The sequence below is a fragment of the Pholis gunnellus genome (genome assembly GCF_910591455.1).
Source record: "Pholis gunnellus genome assembly, chromosome: 7".
Lineage (NCBI taxonomy): Eukaryota > Metazoa > Chordata > Actinopteri > Perciformes > Pholidae > Pholis > Pholis gunnellus.
The window spans coordinates 5072232-5091362 of NC_136533.1; the positions used below are offsets into that span (position 1 = coordinate 5072232).

At 41.8% G+C, this 19131-nt stretch overlaps 5 protein-coding genes across 6 annotated transcripts in view; 4 read left to right on the forward strand and 1 right to left on the reverse strand.

Annotated features, from left to right (window-relative positions):
* The first annotated feature begins 342 nt into the window (after positions 1-342).
* Positions 343-1658, forward strand: LOC306698789 (DNA polymerase III PolC-type-like). The gene is made up of 3 exons (XM_079163264.1): positions 343-357; positions 557-608; positions 791-1658. The coding sequence occupies exons 2-3, from the start codon at positions 557-559 to the stop codon at positions 1312-1314; spliced, it is 576 nt and encodes a 191-aa protein (XP_079019390.1). The 5' UTR covers positions 343-357; the 3' UTR covers positions 1315-1658.
* A 427-nt stretch (positions 1659-2085) lies between these two features.
* On the forward strand, positions 2086-3149 carry LOC306698456 (DNA polymerase III PolC-type-like). Of its 2 annotated transcripts, none has more exons than XM_079162759.1 (3): positions 2086-2125; positions 2325-2376; positions 2559-3149. In XM_079162759.1, exons 2-3 carry the CDS (start codon positions 2325-2327, stop codon positions 3080-3082), a joined length of 576 nt encoding a protein of 191 aa, XP_079018885.1. In that variant the 5' UTR covers positions 2086-2125; the 3' UTR covers positions 3083-3149. The 2 variants fall into 2 exon arrangements, with proteins under 2 accessions (XP_079018885.1, XP_079018884.1); XM_079162758.1 differs by having other exon boundaries at positions 2089-2125; positions 2325-2406.
* A 1873-nt stretch (positions 3150-5022) lies between these two features.
* Positions 5023-7783, forward strand: LOC306698969 (protein PML-like; the record flags this gene model as incomplete). The annotated part of the gene is made up of 2 exons (XM_079163470.1): positions 5023-5101; positions 5866-7783. The coding sequence occupies 2 exons, from the start codon at positions 5023-5025 to the stop codon at positions 6468-6470; spliced, it is 684 nt and encodes a 227-aa protein (XP_079019596.1). The 3' UTR covers positions 6471-7783.
* Positions 7424-15536, reverse strand: mpi (mannose phosphate isomerase). The gene is made up of 8 exons (XM_079163263.1): positions 15488-15536; positions 14463-14590; positions 13129-13329; positions 11099-11240; positions 10726-10905; positions 10271-10444; positions 9457-9665; positions 7424-9364 (listed from the first exon to the last, which is right to left on the reverse strand). Exons 1-8 carry the CDS (start codon positions 15501-15503, stop codon positions 9146-9148), a joined length of 1269 nt encoding a protein of 422 aa, XP_079019389.1. The 5' UTR covers positions 15504-15536; the 3' UTR covers positions 7424-9145.
* A 939-nt stretch (positions 15537-16475) lies between these two features.
* The window catches only part of scamp2 (secretory carrier membrane protein 2), a gene marked incomplete at its 5' end in the record, with an annotated part of 10888 nt that continues 8232 nt past the window's right edge, over positions 16476-19131 (forward strand). Inside the window, 2 exon segments of the mRNA XM_079162225.1 lie at positions 16476-16505; positions 16507-16647. Of these exon segments, the coding sequence (XP_079018351.1) occupies positions 16476-16505; positions 16507-16647 (171 nt within the window).

Sequence of the window (19131 nt, forward strand, 5' to 3'; positions counted from 1 at the left end):
CCACCTCTGGGTTTAAGTGTTGATGTTTTATTCTGATTTGCATCACAGCGGCGAAGCTTCCACCGTCACACAAAACAGCTTTTGTTTCGCCATGCGACCTCGTGACACGCGACCAGATAGAGCAGCATGAGCAGGAAGGTGATTCATCAGAACCAGGAGAAAAAAAAAAAAACAAGATATTTTGAGTTTCTGTTCCACTTAAATGAAAGTCGAGTTCAGTTGGTTTAGAAATGATGTGGCAGTGAATGACCCGTTGACTCCTCCCTGCTGATGAATGAAGATAACCGAGTGTATTTAGTAACCAGATGACATCTACTGTAGCTACAACTCAGCTGACACCACTGTGTACTGTCCAAGGTGAGCTCACACGTTTAATTTTTTACATTTCTCACTTTATTAGTTATGTTCAAAATAACTTTACTTTTAATTTTAGATCATTTCTAGCTTGTTAGATAATCATTTTAAATATTATTTAATGCACTGTCAGACAAATCAGACACGACTGAAGGGTTTATACTGCAGATGTTGAAATGTTTCTGTTTTTAAATTCTTACAGATGTCTGATAACAGAACCATCGTTTTCTTTGACCTGGAGACCACTGGATTAGGTAACATTAACTTTAATTACGTTATCATTGGTAATTGATCTTTTATTTGCCTTATGTGATAACAATCAGTGTTACAACTTTAACCTTTGTAACGAAAACTCACATCAATGAGCAGTTTGCTGACACAACGTATGTATAACCCACATCTATTGACATGTTCTTTCTCTCCTAACCCTTCTCAGACACTACAGCGTGTCACATCATCCAGCTGTCGGCGGTCAGTGGAGAGCGGGTCTTTAACGTTTACACCCTCCCGGGCCGCGAGATCACTGAGGGCGCCCAGCAGTTGACGGGCTTCACCGTCTACAACGGCGAGCTGTGGCTCAAGGACACTCCCGTGAACACCGTCCCTCTTGCTCACGCTCTCACCTCCTTCATCTACTTCCTTCGCTCCTTCCGCAGCCCCGTGCTGCTGGCGGCCCACAACGCAGAGCGGTTCGACGCCCCCGTGCTCCTCAGGGTGCTGCGAAAGCTCCGTTTGCTGCAGGAGTTTAAGCAGGTGGTGTCCGGGTTTTTGGACACCTTACTACTGAGCAAGAACTTGTACCGCCTGAGCAGTAATTCACTGAAGAATCTGGTGTCCGCATTCCTGCAGAAGACCTACGACGCCCACAACGCAGTGGAGGACGCCACGATGCTGCAGGAGCTGTTCAACTATTGGCAACCCCGCACAGGGGACATCTTCCAATGTACCTTCCCGATCTAGTTAAAAAAAAAAGAAAGCTACAGAAAAGAAACAAAATCTTGCCATGGAAACGATATATTCCATTGAAAACGGAACCTTTCCTTTGCAGTTTTTGTTCTCATCATATACCATCAGGTGGTTGGACAGACTGGTATTTTAAACCTTAGAAGAAAATTACGGGTAGAATTAACTTTTTGTGATTTGGAGGCACATAAATGCATGTTACACCACAAACGTAAAGATATGTAACATTCGTACTGTATGCTGACTTATTGTTTTGTATGTATTGTAGCATGTGTCATACTCACAAGTGTTGTATTATGTGTGTCCAGTAATATTAAATAATAGTAAATAAATCCAGTAACATTAAACTTCTGTTTGATTCTTCTAGTCAACTTGGTATTTTATAGAATTATTTAGTGCAGCCAGTTTCAGTGATCAGAGAGAGGAATCAATGAATATCTGAGTACTTATTCCACCTCTGGGTTTAAGTGTTGATGTTTTATTCTGATTTGCATCACAGCGGCGAAGCTTCCACCGTCACACAAAACAGCTTTTGTTTCGCCATGCGACCTCGTGACACGCGACCAGATAGAGCAGCATGAGCAGGAAGGTGATTCATCAGAACCAGGAGAAAAAAAACAAAACAAGATATTTTGAGTTTCTGTTCCACTTAAATGAAAGTCGAGTTCAGTTGGTTTAGAAATGATGTGGCAGTGAATGACCCGTTGACTCCTCCCTGCTGATGAATGAAGATAACCGAGTGTATTTAGTAACCAGATGACATCTACTGTAGCTACAACTCAGCTGACACCACTGTGTACTGTCCAAGGTGAGCTCACACGTTTAATTTTTTACATTTCTCACTTTATTAGTTATGTTCAAAATAACTTTACTTTTAATTTTAGATCATTTCTAGCTTGTTAGATAATCATTTTAAATATTATTTAATGCACTGTCAGACAAATCAGACACGACTGAAGGGTTTATACTGCAGATGTTGAAATGTTTCTGTTTTTAAATTCTTACAGATGTCTGATAACAGAACCATCGTTTTCTTTGACCTGGAGACCACTGGATTAGGCAACATTAACTTTAATTACGTTATCATTGGTAATTGATCTTTTATTTGCCTTATGTGATAACAATCAGTGTTACAACTTTAACCTTTGTAACGAAAACTCACATCAATGAGCAGTTTGCTGACACAACGTATGTATAACCCACATCTATTGACATGTTCTTTCTCTCCTAACCCTTCTCAGACACTACAGTGTGTCACATCATCCAGCTGTCTGCGGTCAGTGGAGAGCGGGTCTTTAACGTGCACACCCTCCCGGGCCACGAGCTCACTGAGGGCGCCAAGCAGGTGACGGACTTCACCGTCAGCGACGGCGAGCTGTGGCGCAAGGGGACTCTCGTGAACACCGTCCCTCTTGCTGACGCTCTCACCTCCTTCATAGACTTCCTTCGCTCCTTCCGCAGCCCGGTGCTGCTGGCGGCCCATAACGCAGAGCGATTCGACGCCCCCGTGCTCCGCAGGGTGCTGCGAAATCTCAGTTTTCTGCAGGAGTTTAAGCAGGTGGTGTCCGGGTTTTTGGACACCTTACCGCTGAGCAAGAACCTCTTTTTTCTGCACAGTTATTCACTGAAGAATCTGGTGTCCGAATTCCTGCAGAAGACCTACGACGCCCACAACGCAGTGGAGGACGCCACGATGCTGCAGGAGCTGTTCAACTATTGGCAACCCCGCACAGGGGACATCTCCAAATGTACCTTCCAGATCTAGTTAAAAAAAAAAAAGCTACAGAAAAGAAACTAAATCTTGCCATTAAAACGATATATTCCATTGAAAACGGAACCTTTCCTTTGCAGTTTTTGTTCTCATCATATACATCAGGTGGTTGGACAGACTGGTATTTTAAACGCTCAGAAGAAAATTACGGGTAGAATGAACTTTTTTTGTATGACTTATTGTTTTGTATGTATTGTAGCATGTGTTATACTCACAAGTGTTGTATTATGTGTGTCCAGTAATATCTAATAAATAATAGTAAATAATAGTAAATAAATCCAGTAACATTAAACTTCTGTTTGATTCTTCTAGTCAACTTGGTATTTTATATAATTATTTAGTGCAGCCAGTTTCAGTGATCAGAGAGAGGAATCAATATTAATATCTGAGTACTTATTCCACCTCTGGGTTTAAGTGTTGATGTTTTATTCTGATTTGCATCACAAAGACTTTTATGTTTGTTTCAACATAGAACATCTCTCCTTATGCACAGGATGAGCAGTGGAGCTTAGTGATATAAATTGTTGAAAGAGTTGGAGAATCTGCGAAATTGTGAGTTCCTTCTACCCGGACTGCCAGGGTCATGTGGTGCTAAAGACACCATATGTGCTGCTCAGCAGAACTATAAAAGAAAATGACTAAAAACAAAAATGTAACGTTGAATGACCCCAGGGTTCAAACCTTGAGGCTTTCGTAAGACTGCGCCAGCCGGTGTAAAGGCTGCTTGAACACATATAGTTCCGCTTAATGTAAAGAGGACACAGATGCTGTTCCTTATTTTCATATTTAAGTTCCTTGTCTGTGGGAGAGTTCCTCTTCGGTGGTGGCCAGCCACACAATCACACACATCGGCCCATAGGTCACAGTTCCTCTTATCTGTGTGGCTAAACACACACACATATGCATCCACACACACACACACACGCAGGCTCCGAAACATATACATCGGGGTTACTGTGTTAAAATTGCTCGATTAATATTTAGGATGATTACTATTACATCCTTAGAGGCTTCACAAGATGTAGGCCCGAGTCCCTTAAGGACATGGGCACTAGTTAGGCAGGAGAGTACATATAAAACGAATACTCGATTAATATTCATATTAAAAGAGATAAAAAAGATAATCATTAAAGGATGCCTTGCTGAAAATATAACACATTTCCTTATATTAAGGGAAATTTATTTTAATTCTATAGGTGACAATCATCACATATCACAGCTTTAACAAAAAAGGGGAATTAATATCAACCAGATTAATAATCAAAAGTCATTTATGAAAATGATATTATTCAGGCGACTTTTTTATACTTTCAAGTAATCCTTGCAAAAATAAATACTATATGAAAATATTTTATATAGAAATAAGAATAATGAGAATCTATTTTCTTACAAAAGATACAACTAGAATCAGTGTCAGCCCAACTGTTAGAGATATGTAGTACTTTATATAACGAGGCTCATCTTTTCTTATTTACAGGCTCGTAGCGTTACCGTGTATGTCCTGTAGGGGGCAGCATGCTTGTATTCATGCTTGTATTCTATTTCAAAGAAGAAGAAAGGGCTTCTCTGCGCTTGCGCAAATCTGCTGCTCGGCTACAATCGTGGGAAGTATTTCTTCTTTTTTGTTGAAAAATATTACTTTAATTTGCGACAATTGCACACTGCAGTTTATAGCTACGTATGTGATTTCAACGTTAATCTTTTTAGCGCGAGGCTGAACATATTTCTCGTTCTCTCCGTCAACAAAGCTTTTATTTTGAAAGTTATTGTCTTCTTCTACGCGGGTGTTTGAAACCGCGGAGGGAAAATCTTCTTCCGGGTACACAAATGTTTACCGACGCCTGTATGCGGTTAGATACGTTACTACCAGCGTCTCTAGTGTGTCGTTTACTTTACTAAACTTCACTGTGGAACATTATTGAAACTGTGTCGGGATGAAACAATCAGATGCAGACGGAGATGAAAAGTGTCAACATCCGCTGGTTTTCTTTGACCTGGAGACAACTGGACTGGGTTAGTACCTTTATTCCCTTTATATACTAGATACAACTTTATGGTAATTGTTTAAAGTATCCATGTGTTGTTAGGAGGACACTCCTGCAGCAAGGCTCTTTTATAGTGGACATCACGTCCATGTCTGCAGCATAAACACCGTTTGTTTAATGTCACGTGTTCACTACAACATGAATGAATGAATGAAAAAACTACAAATGGCTGTCCTCATCGGTTACCTCTGCCTGCTAGTGAAAGATACACAAACCATAATGCACGATACCAGATGTTTCCCTAGGACAAAGCTTTCTACTTCAGTTTGACATTAAGATGTGTGCCCTGTTGTTCCTAAATGTGACTTAATACTGTGGTAGCAATTCACTATTATGTTCTGTTTGATCAACTATGTAGGCTTTAAAGAAAAAGTACCACATTCCCAGAGTCCCACGTGACATTTTAAAGTGCTTATTGTCTGTTTACAGTAAACTGAAGTAACTAAAAACCCAAACCAGGAGATTTCTGGTATTTTTGCTTGATACATTATGATTTATTGATAACCTAAATTGTCATTAGGCCTGGCCTGAGACGATATATAGCAATCATTACAATATATACCGTGAGGCCGTTATTTAATCATTTAACATTTTCTCAATAGATTTTCAGCTAATATACTATATCATCTTGGTGTATTCACATGTGCTGCTTTAACACCCAGTGTCCCCCCCCCCCCCCCCCCCCCCTGAAGCACATGAAGTGAAATGCTTTTACGTCTCCGTTTTATTCAGGTCAGAGTTGTGAGATCGTCCAGCTGGCTGCAGTGAGCGGAGGCCACTCTCTCAACCTCTACGTCGTCCCTCGGTGCCGAATGCAGCGTGGAGCCTCCAAAGTGACCGGCTTCAGGGTCCGCAGACGGAGACTGTACCTCCATCACCAACTTGTCCCCACCAACTCCCTGCGGGAGGTCGTGGTCTCCTTCGTAGCGTTCCTCCAGATGCTCGGGCGCCCTCTTGTCCTCGGCCACAACATCCGCCGCTTCGACTGTCCGCTGCTGGCCCGAGCTCTGGATGAACTGGACCTCAGAGCGGAGTTCGAGTCGGCGGTCTCCGGCTATGTCGACACTCTGCCGCTGGCTCGGGAGCTGCTAAAGGATCGCGGCCTCCAGAGCTTTCGACAGACAAACCTGGTCAGGGAGCTGCTGGGCGTGGACTACAAGGCCCATGATGCTCTGGAGGATGTGCGGGCGTTACAGGCGCTGTATAGTGTGCTTCAGCCCACGGCAGAGGTGATCTGCAGGCATGGGTTTACTCTGGACACCATGGAGAACAAACCTGCTGTCTCCAGTGTTCTAGCGGGACAGCGCTCCCCTGTGGGAGAACAGACAGACTGTTAAGGTCTCAGACGGCAAAGAAGAGAAGGCCACAAGGTAGAACCGATGAGCCCCACTGGGTGGCTCGATGGCACAGAACGAGAGGGCTGCTGTACTCCGTGTGCGGCGGAAGCTGTCAGAGCTTTTGAAAGGTGATGGAGGTGTACAGAGGTGAGGCATGCACATCTGGATGATGCATGCACATCTGGAAGTCACACGTTAGCACTTCGGCCCGATGCAGCCGCTTCATCAGTGTGCGATGGGTTCTTCTTCCTTGATTGGCTTTGTCAATGTGGAGTTTCCATTCTGTGCGCTTCAGTCTTCCCCCCTTTTTTTGATTCTTCCAAAAGAAGTGCACTTACATTTATTGTACATTATTGACCAGATTGGAGTCATGAGGGTCGGTTGTATTTATCGGGCCGTTCGATAAGTCTTCACTATTTATTTCTGGAACAACAGACGTCTGTTTGTGTGATTTATAAATCAAGGAAATGACGATGTCGCTGGGCAGATGTTTCTCTTCCTCTCATCAACGGGAGAAAATAGTGATGACTGTTTGAAATTGTGCCTTGTGTATATAGTTTGGTTACTGAGGAAATGTTATGCACTTTTATTCTGACCGTACTAAAGGTTTCAATAAGATCCACAGAATATTTTTTTATTAGAAGTAAATAAATGTATAGTATTTGTTCAGTGTGTCCCACATTATATACTTCATTGCTGGTTAGTGCTTCATAAATACTGAATATTTAATCAATCAAGAACAAGAAAAGGATTTCGCTCAAAGTCAACACACGTTAATGTTTAATTATTGAGTTATCAGGATTTAAACTTGGCTAATAAAACCTTGAACCCCCCAAACATCAAGCACATGGTCGTATGTAAAAAGAACCGTCTCCGGTTTATCCAGATATCTCTGTGAACCGGCTTCTTGTGTTTTGACAGTTATCGTGAAATGAAACAACAAACACGACACATGAAATATTAATGGAACACGGCTTTATTAAACCACTTTTACATCCACGTGTTCTCTGCAGTCCCAGGCTACACAGCATCACCACAATTAAAAATGCTAAACCATGCCCTCACTGGAGAAATATCCCAAGAACGTCTATCGTTAAATAAAACCGTTAAGGTAAAACATTGATTCCTGTGCAAAGTACAGTATTCAAACTAAAAGGTGACTCAAAACAAGATCAGTAACAACAGTGTGTGATAGTTAAAGTAAGTTTAAAAATGCTCTGACCTCACAAGAAGAAGGTCACAAATATTAGGTTGTTTTTGACAAAAATAACCGGAGGTTCAACAACAACCTCAGAGACTCTAATCTGAGATAATAGTTCTTTAATCAAAAATATGTGATGATTTTAACTATAAACTTCATTCTATCTCTTTAATATTCTTCCATTTTTCAACAGTTTCAGCAACAACAAACATCTGAAGGTTTAGTGCATCTATATTAGGGACAAACGCGGTCATGAAGCAGGTAAAAGCATTCGCTCGGATACATATCTACTCACTGGTACGTTGGCAGGCAGATCATTCATTCTCAAACATTTAATTCAAGATAACCTATAAAAGATTATCACAACAAGAAAATCCACTTTATGATTGCCTAAATTCAGACCGACCCGACGATGTTTACTGTGACGACAAACCAGTCACCCCATGACAACGGACAGGTAAGACCTTTATAATACAGGTTTCAGGGTTCAGCTCTCTTAGTTTGTAATGTCACGAATTGATGAATCGGTACAAACAGCAAAACATGCAAAGTCTGTAAAAAATCGGTTTCAAACACTCAGAAATACAGACGTTCGTTCCAATAATACTATAACATTTGTTGTACTACTGTACAAGACGTGTTAACGGGCTCGGGTCAAATTGTATAAGTCTGTAACGAGCAGCATTAGTGCATTTTATAGTCGTATATAAGTTGTAATCAATATGTATTCCCGATTCTCATGTAGCTCTTTGTTGTCTTAACTTTAGGATTGTTCTCTACTTGAAGTTTCCACATGCGCTGGTAACCGTTACAGCAGTACTACCTTCTGGGGTCTGTCTTACTGCTCTAAATCAAACATGCACAGGCGTCTCAGTATTACACTACATATACGAACAATGTTTACTTGTTCAAGCTAAACTAAAATGATCAAAACAGTTCGATGCACCAGTGATTTTTTAGAAAGACTAACTGCTGGCTCTTATAACGGACATGCTCAGTCCTTCACAAGGTGGTTCTGTAGTTGGACTACACCGCTATAAACATATCCCTCAGCTTGAGCCTGACAAAGGTCAATTTAAACAAAGTTCATGTGCATTTTAATATATATTGGGTCCTATTCAGTGTTGTGGACATATTTTACTTTTTATTTCTAGTATGCTTTCCTCGTTCTAGCACCTATACAGAATTGTGGATGTGTGCATCCTCTGCTGTTTCTTCTTTTTATAAGATGTAATTGCATGACTACAGGTAAAAAATACAGTAAAAACCAATTAGCAGCGGATCACTGCTGGATTTTAAAGCTAACGTTGAGGTGGGGGGGGGGGGAGCAGCGGGCACAAATGGGCATCGACTCACTGTCTGAAAGCTCCTTTAACATACTACCTACTAAAAAGTGCAGACCGTTCTGAGTCACACCAGAGGGAAACGAGAACACAGGTAGCATGAGGGTTCTCACACACACACGGACTCACAGCTACAGGAGGCAGCAGGCTCGGAACATGGTCATCCCCGACTTGGAGGCGACGTGCAGGGTGACGCTCTCGTTGGCCGAGACGAACAGGACGGTGCCCCGCCTCAGCGAGATGTCGGAGAGGGCGGCGGCAGAGGTGGCCGTGGCGTCGCCTTCGATGACCAGGAGGATGCTGGCGCTGTCGACCGGAGCAACGGTGTACTGCTTCACCGAGGCCGGGACCTGCAGGAGGGAACGGGATCAGAACATGGTGAGGAGGCTTCTCTAGCACTAATACACATACAAATCTTTTTTTTTCTCCTGTGGTTTCCTACCTGTATCCTCATGACAGTGAAGTCCGGCACTGGGGGGTCGTACAGAGACACGCAGGGGTCTGAAGCGTCCTGGACACACGGGAAGATTTTGGAGCTGGCGGGCGCCGGGCTGTAGTTCAGCATCTCACACAGCGTGTTGACGTCGATGTATTTCGGTGTCAGACCGGCCCGCACCGTGTTGTCGGAGCAGGCCATGCACTCGATACAGTCTGGATGGATGAATAGACAGAAAAAGGGAAAGCAAGTTTTATAAATAAGCAAAGTGGGCAGTCAGCTCTCCTTCAAATGGAAAAATCAATTCTCAAATTCTCTTACAATGTTAGATACAGCTTAGATCAGCCTGAGACGTTCATTACAGGAGCTATTTCTCCTCCTCCACTCGCCTCGTTTACTTTTACGGTTACTGATTCCAAGCATGCATTATGACAATGTCAACGTCAACACTCCACTGTGGGATGAATATATGGGTGGAGAGGAACAGCAGCCAGATAAAGGTGAACTCTACCACTTCATTACCATAAACACACACTGCAGTTTGTTTTGACTCAATCCGACATACACCGTCCTGCTGCCAGACATTCTCACTAGAGCAGCAGATGTGTATTAATCCGCTACTGAAAATAGTCCCTAATGAATGCACTATTTACTCCTCTTTGAGTAATGTTTGATAAAAAAACTGCAGTGTCCAGCTGTTAAAGGAAATTAGTGAGTCTTTTTTTTATTTAACAATGATACTTTATATCTATACATTCTGCTGTACTCATTCAGCCTGGAGAAGATGTACAGCACTGAATCTCACAAAGCGTCGTCTGACCTCCGTAAAGGTAAGCGTGCGGCTCGTTGGCTCCCAGGAACATGGCCTGTCCTGGATCCAGGACTATGTAGTTCAGGAAGTAGATGGAGAAGCAGCCGATGTCTCCGGGATACTGGGAGTGGAGACGGAGCAGCAGGTCACCGTTGCTGCTCGATGTGTCCTTCCCTGCTGCACCTGCGCGGGTCATAAACACCCACGAGTGTGATTATGTCAGAGCAACAAGTTTCAAAAGAGCTAAACAACTGATTTGTGCTTCTTTAAAAATCAGTTTTAAAGCCCCAAAATTGTAGGATTAGACAATGTCTAAAGATGGGCGCCTCCTGGTGGTAGAAAAAGAAACTAAATTGTTACACCTCTACCTCTGAACCCTGCTTAGGCTTAATGACAAACAAACTAAACTAACTGACAAAACTAACTGACTCATCATCATCAGCTGCATCGCTCTGGCTCCTCACCCTCTTCAGTGACTCTCTTGACCAGCATGTTGAGCTGATCTACGAACACCTTCTTCTCGCAGTTCATCATCCTGGAGAAGCACTTCTTCAGCACCTGGCTCGTGTGAACCGCATCTCCCACGCTGCCCTGCAGCTCCTCCGCTGCCGCATTGCCCACCAGAGCACGGAACTCTGGGACAGCTGATGGATGCACACACACACATATATGCACAAGTAGCAATTTAATTTTTGCCAAACGTTTACCCTTCAAGGTACAGTAACTTTTCCTCCCCAAAATATGAGGTTTGACACTAAAATAAATATGTTTTCCCCCTTGTTTCTCCAGTAATTGGTCAAAAATCTACTAACGACCTTGTGGGACTTTGGGACTCACATTTAAGGAATCCCAGGATCTCCTCCATTGGTCTGAAGCCACAGAGGCCCTGAAAGCGGGTGAGAGCGATGGCCATTTCCGGCTTGTGGTTGTTGTCTGGATAGTGCTCCGGGAACTGATCATGGAGACGAGCAGCTAACTCCTGACCAAACCGTAGCGACAGAGAAGGAAGAGGGTGATTACTTAAGGGGGAAGTGAGGGAGGAGAGCGAGCAGACTCATTGTTTTTCAGTTCATACACAGGTCCAGTGGTTTTATAGTTCAAACCAAATTAACTATGCAATATATATTAGCATGTCAGTCGTCCTAAAACAATTTAAACCATGTTGAATACAATACTTCTAACCATATATGTAGATTTGTGTGTAGCACTTTCTTTGTCTCAATTGTGGAGAATTACAGTATTAAGAAGCATTATTTAGTAGAATTTATAGCACCCCTAGTGGTGAATAAAATTGTCACAATGATGAGAATGTAAATTATGTTAAGAGTCACAAAATATTTACTTATGGAATGTAATATAGGTTTACAGGATGTTTACTTATAGAAGATATTATATGTTTGCAATAAGTTTACTTGTAGGAGTCTTAAACATAATCATTGGAAGTATTGAACCAAAGTACAGTCACATAGGTTAGGGGGTTCTGAGCCATGAGGCAGAGAGATCAAAGGGGAGATAGGGTCAGTGAGGAATGCAGAGGACAGGCTCTTCACGACCATATAATAGGTCGAGGACCAGAGACATCAAAGGGGACATCAAAGGGGACACAGAGGTGCTGGACAAATGACCAACAAAGGAGGAGGAGAACCGGAGACAACTGATGAGAAGCAGACTGCCATAAAATAACAGAGAGGACTTCTGGGTAACACCATGCGGCCGCAGGACAGAGGGCAGGTCAGAGGTGATGTCAGAGGTGATGTCAAAAGGAGCCAGCCATTGAGATGAGCAGCGGATCGATAGAGGTGGGGTCAGATCAATCGGAAACCAATCACTGACCCCGGATGACGGCCTTTATGTTTTGCGACAGCGTGGGACGCTTTCCGCCCATCAAAGAACATAAAAAGAATGTTTGAGAGAGAAAGTTTCAGTTCTCGGCAATATTCGTTTTTCAGCTAACTGACCAGGTCGGATCTGTGAGTGAAATTGCACGTGGACTCTGTTCTCGAGAACATTACCGTGCATGGTGTATTTCAGATTGCATTTGTAAAACATTAGGTTGCAATTGAGTGCATCATTTTGCATTGTTTACCTTCGTGGTTGCAGTTGTATCTGCTATCTTTTTATTAAATTACTATTTTTGATTTTTAATTGGATCCAGTTCGTTTTTGATTAGTCTCCGTTGCTGGAAGTCAGCAGCGGCGAAAGTTTGCAGCCTACCTCCTCTCGTGAAGTTCCAGCCTCAACACAATTGAATAACATTTGCCTTTGTCCTTGATTCCACATAGACATTCATCGAGACTGAAACATAAAGACTTTAAGCTTTAAACTGAACCAAACAGCAATTTTTTAAATGGGGATGAACCTCACTTTAAGCAACTATACGAAATAATACAAAGATACTATGAGAGTGACGACAGATTTGTAATAACAAATGACTTAATACAACAAATGAAGTTGAAGGTTGTATCAACAGCCCAGTCTTAAAAGAGTCCAACGCTTTAGAATTGCACTTCTATCACATTTTCACACTCATGTTGGACTTTTTTTTTTAAAGTAGCAAAAGCGGTGCAGCAGTCGTCTTTCTTCTCATCTCTCTTCTAAAAAACGTGTGCCTCCATTACCCACAATGCAACGCGATCATCGGTCGTCATTTACTTATTGCAGCTATAGTAGCCTCGAGCTGCTGGCCTCAGTGTCTCACCAGCGATACTTAAATACTGATGATACTTGTCCGACACCTGTGTATACTCTGAGGATGTTGACGTTTGTGTTAAACTGTAAGTGTTTTTTTTTCCTGGTTTCAACAGTATTCAGAATGACTTTGGAATCAAACATTGTGTAGGCGTTTGTGTGTGTGTGTGTGTACTCACTCTGTTGGGGTGGGCCTGTATGGACAAGGCTGTATTGACAGAGAGGACTTTGAAGAGGAAGGGCAGCTGACCCTGGAAGGTGTCTTTCACCTTAGAGCCCAGGCAGGCAGGGAAGTGGGCGATCCACTGGCCCAGCGTGGTCTGTGCGATCCGGTTGTCTTTAATCTGGGCGTCGCCTTTTGGGTGGGCACCCATCCACAGCTGGAAGAGAAGGTAGAGACGGGTAGGTTACGTCCAGCGTGGGGATTTCATGTTAGTGGGTTGAGGCAGAAGTTGAGTTACAGAGGTAGCTTTGTGACCGGAAGGTTTGGATTCTGACCCAACTGGGAAAATACAAGTGGGACAGTGAATGTGAAACATGACCAATAAAAAAGAATAAATCAAACTTTAGACACGACAGTTATGTTGCTTCCTTCCTTTACGCTCTGTTAACAAGCTTCCTCAGGGAGTCCCAGTCGTACTCCAGACACTCAGAGAGAAAGGCCTGCTATCATAAATGTACATTAAATCAATTTATCTAATGCTGTAATCCAAAGTGATTTATACTCAGTGAGAAGAGAGAAGACTCCCAACCACCTCACCGAGTGTAAATCACTCTGGATAAGAGGGTTACTCTAATGCCTTTAATGTAAATGAAGGACACTCAAGGACACACACTTGTTGGTGGACAAACTTTTTGTACCTACTGTACTTTTTTTGGTACAGGGCGGTGTCTCTAACCTGGGACAGCCCTGACTTGACCCATGTGAGAGTTTCAGTGCTATTCCAATAGCATATTCTCACAAATGGCTTATGTGCTTTCAATCTTGTTCCATTGTATTTGTATTGCTCCATATATTTATTCTTCGAATAAATCGGTCGATACTGAACTTTGTCATCACTACTGGGAAACTGGAATGCAACTGAACAAATGCATAAATAAACAATGATCTTGATAGTATCTCACCTAACATTTATAGTGAATATGGGGAGATACAACTGTAAGAGTAACATGTCGTAGACAACAATAAGTCCCATACTGTGATTTAGGATTAAACAGCCATACCATCGTCTGACTATAAGCATGAAACGTAATATGACCGACCCTGGCACGTGACAGTAATGTGGCCATAACCTGAACTAATGACCTTCATGTCAAAACCCTGCAGAGCTGCTGCAGCTAAATAAAGAAATACTCTGCCAAGTATCTCTGCCAAGACACTGAGCGAAAGTCCACAGTTCAAACCCTGATAATGTGTCCAACACATGCTCATGCATTTTCACAGGGTTATCAGCGTCCTGCCTGTTCCAGTCCAGTGATCTGAACCAGTATACCCTCCCAGTGATGACCTCACCTCTGCGTAGGGCTTGCCATCCTCCACCACAGCTGCTGGGTCTCCACCGACCACGAGTTTGGCCACCTCGCTGTCCAGCCCGACCTTCCCCCACGCATAGTTTTGCACGGCACAGGTCAAGGGAAACACTGAGAAAGGGGAGCAAATCTAGTGTTTGTTTTCTTTAAACAAAAAGTGAATACAGTACTGAATCCAGTATATTCCAGGGGCCTCCAATTGCCCTTTACAGCTGTGAAAAAAACATGACCTTCTTATTACCCTTCCTAGAGGTGAACTGTGTACATCTTTTTTTTCTGTCTAAGGGCTGTGTGCCTGTCACCTATTGTCTAATGAGAGAGATAGATAGATAGTTACTTTACAGGTATTAATCCTGCAAGAGGAAATGTGTTCGCTACAGCAGCAATTATGGTACAGGTAAATACAATAACAGAGTAGACATTAGATATTAAATATCAAATGCACAATATATACAACGAAATAGAATAATATTAAATTAACTAACTAATGTTACATAATTACATTCCTACCACATATAAATAAGGGACAGGAAAAACCAGAAAGCACGTCTTCCTAAAAAAACAACCCTCAGTTTGGCGGCTGCTACTGGTTTGTTAACAGCAGCTCTGTACTTCAATAAGGCGTGGCGTGTTTTAGACGGGGATAAATAATCACACGCCACCTGCCTAAATATACGGTATTCCTTCTTTTTATAATGAAACCGTAACATTATCCTGCGGAACACCGGGCAACTGACGACGCAACGTTCATTGACAGAAACACCAACGGTAAGCAGGTTTATCTCTGCGAGGCGAACTGAGCCCGTTAGCCCGTTTGTCGGGGGAGAAATTACACATCAAGTATGTCCGTAACGCTCAACAACGAGCTTCTTTTTTTTTAACGCGTCAATAAACATATCTCACGTATCCTATGACGTCAACAAACCAATGCACCGTCAGCTGGCTAAGCGTTAACCGACGTTACCGGATGATTTAAAACGGTTGGTGTCGGGAGAAAATCTCGCTCACCTCTCACTTCCTCCATGGCTCGATGAATACGTCAGCTGTTCAGACCGTTTTGGTGACGTCTCTCTCGCTCGCTCTCTCTCGCTCGCTCTCTCTCTCTCTCGCTCTCTCTCAGTTTAATCTAAAACGTCACTATGAAAACGCAAAAAAACAAACACATTTGATGAACTAGTATTTTTTTATGTTACTTGCAAAAAGTTCTTAAAGCTGTAGAGAACCTTGAATGATTGGTGTCTAAGTGATCCATTTAGTTAAGTAGATTATTATTTTTTTGATAAGAATTGGCACCGTTTTAGTTAGTTTTTATTATTTTGTTTATTTTAATTTTATTATAAAATTATTATATAAAAATGTATTATTATAAAATAATAAATAAATTACTTGATCATATATGTTATTAATCATATCTTATGTCATTGACATAAACTTGCTGAATCACATCATTGTCACTTCTTTATTGAGTCTTTAATTGCTTTTGTATAGTTTATATACTTACCTTGTATAGTTTTTATTGTTTCTATTTTTTACGTTAACTTCTATTCTAATTTAGTTTTATTATTTAGGATTTACTTCCTCTATTTATCTGTGTTTATTCCAGTCCTACTGTTCACTTCCCATAATGCAACTCAATAGCATCTTTCATTAGAACCATTCCCTATCAATGTCCATGCACTAAGGCCAGTTTATATGGCAGGTTTTCTATCAAATATTTAAAATCTCAAGACAAACTCAAGTAAAGCCAGATGACATCATCAGGGTTGTTTTGTCAGACTTTAGAAACCGTCACCTATGAACAAATACCACTTCCTGTTTAACCTTAGCAGCAACATTATTTGGAGACATACTACTACTTTATATATTCAGTATGTTGTCCCCTGTTGTTGGTTTAATTGATCGATATCACTTGTCTTCTGCATTAAATTGTCTTTAATAAAGAATTACTAAATACAAAAAAAAAGAAAAAAACATACACGTCACTGGCTGAGTGCGCATGCGCTGTAGGTTCATTCGAGGAAGTGGCAGGAAGAGGCAACTCAAACGACGGAGAAGAGTTTGTTGTTTATTCTGCGTTCAGAGAGGACAAACCGGCCCGCAGCCTTTTCAAAATGTCGGGATTTGATAGCAACCCGTTCGCAGAGCCTGCCAGCGAGAACCCTTTCAATGTAAGTGTGTGCTTTTTTAGATTTAAGGCACAGTCGAGCCTGGGTGCTGACATATCATTCGTTTAAGGTAAGCCAGCACGTCAGGAAACTTGTTGGGTGGATGTCGGGGGGAGGGGTCTAATGCTGCTCTCTTGAAAGCCATTCGACAACGGTAGCATGATTGGCAGTCCTTCGACCAATCAGCGGGCTTTATTTCAAAAGAGGGCGGGGTTTTCTGCTAGCCAGTTTGCAGGAAGTTAAACTGTAGCAAGCTAGGAATGTGTCAACCCCTTTTTAGCCACATAGCAGTTACTATTAACTTTGACATTCATTTGCTTCATTGTGTAGATTCCTTATATGTTGGATGTGATTTTATATCATTTATGTGTCCTGTAATATCACCGAATGTCGCAAAGACACTCAAGCTAGTGCTGCTCGTTTGCTCTTTGAAGAGAATATCTAACATACAGGATGTAGCCTAGAAGTCTGTTCAGCCTATAAAAAGTTCCGAAACTTCTTTGTTTTTATGTCTTACGTCTGGCCTGCTGTGTTCAGTGTGTTAGTATTGTTCAATGTTTAGAAGTAGGCCATATGTCACTAGTTAAAGTGGCTGACCTGACAGATCAAAGGGTTTCTCTATGTAGACGAGACATGCATGTCCACTAACTGATGAGCTATTTATGAAATGCTCTGGAAATAAAATGACCATTGAGACGTAAACTCGCATTTTCACATGAAGGATGCATTCCAGACATTCCACAAGTTGGATGCAATTTGATGTTTCTTACATTATGTCAACATGGGCCTTTTTAAAGGGGCACTTTCATAAAGTATAGTAGTCTTGAGAGCAACAAGGGGCGAGATATCCTGACCTTTATTTTCTTATATATGTCAAACTTCACTAATGTCTGGATCCTACATTTACCATAATGTATGCTGTGATAACCACGGCATTGTATGTTTGTTAGATGTTTCTTGCCTGGTAAATTCACATGTACTTCATCAACATTTGAGTATATTTGATCATAATTTAATATTTTTGCACACCTAAACACACGTAGGTTTCATCTTTTTCCTAAGACAAGAAAACAAGTCTCTTTGAAATCCCCTGACACACTCCATGTGTGTTTTTTCTCAAGTTTATGACCCATGTTCTTTCCTTAGTTGTAAAAGCATAAAGCCATTTGTATACTTTTGTTGTAGTAGTCATGAAGCTGTATATTCTCTCTTCTTATGTGGGACAAAGCAGCTAGAAGAGAAACAGGTTAACTGCCTCTCCACCACTGATGGGAGCATTAAAACGAAGCGTAACATTTTGATTGCAAAGACATGCCACATAAAAGATTAATTCAATTTGAACGCGTTATTCGCTAAAGAGATGCGATTTATCTCGCTGAGCTACTTGCACACTCAGCTCACGGTGCCTTGTATTGTACAAGGTCAGACATGTAGCTCCACCACATTAGTGTAACCAAGCTTCTCTTTGCATATTCACACTTTTGTGATTTGAGTGACATTACATAGCACAGTGACCTTTACAGTAGTGCAGAGGCACACTCTATTATCTCAGGTGGCCGTGACGTCAGTGGAGACTTTTTGTTTGCTGGGTGTGGAAGTGACTGAATAAACAACCCGAGCAGCAGCTGGGTCGTGTTGTCTATGTGACGCGGTGCGGCGGGTCACTATCAGGCGGTCGGATTCATACAAAGCCGGCAGTCTGCGGGGACATTCAAATTGTTCATATGTTGCTTTTCCCCCCCCCCAATCACCTTCATTGTGCTTTTATAAACCATGTACTTCTAAAATATGATGGCACTGTAGGGCTGTAATACACAATATGAAGCGAGACGTAAATCTATTTAGTGGCAATATCCAACTGCAGTTATAAAATGGGTACAACAGCCACACCTATGCAATCAACGGTTATCAAGCAGTCCTGTTTCCTGGTTCAGAGACTTAAAGGTCAGAATAACATGCTGGTTTGATCCCAAATGTACTTGTTCACCCTGTTTTAAGTTGGAATGAGTAACGTTTTCGGACCTGATTAATATAGGAGTTGACATAGATATCAATAAAGATGTGTCTTAGTGTTCGTCTCCACACCCCGTTGTTGTTATTCTGAACATGACGGCGTCTTGTTTTGGCTTGTCCCAGCTCAATCCTTATTTCAGAGAGGCTTAGTTGTTGTTGTCATTAATTCGGTTATAGATTTCTTCATTCTTTGCCTTATGGTAAACACAGTCTGCATAATGTGCTGTTTTTAATATCTCCATAGACTGTAGTGATCAACAAAGACGTCATCTGTCATTTAAACACCCCACCTGGCAAAAATCTCAAGTTGACAGTTAACACGCAGTCAATAAGAAAGTTATTAGTTGTGTTTTTGAAGTGTTAAACTGCTCCAAACCCTCTGTTTCCTGCTGGGAATGTCTACAGGTGTGTCCAAAGCAGATAAGTGATCGTGAGTATCGTCACACTTTTGATCACATGTCCAGTAAGTGACGT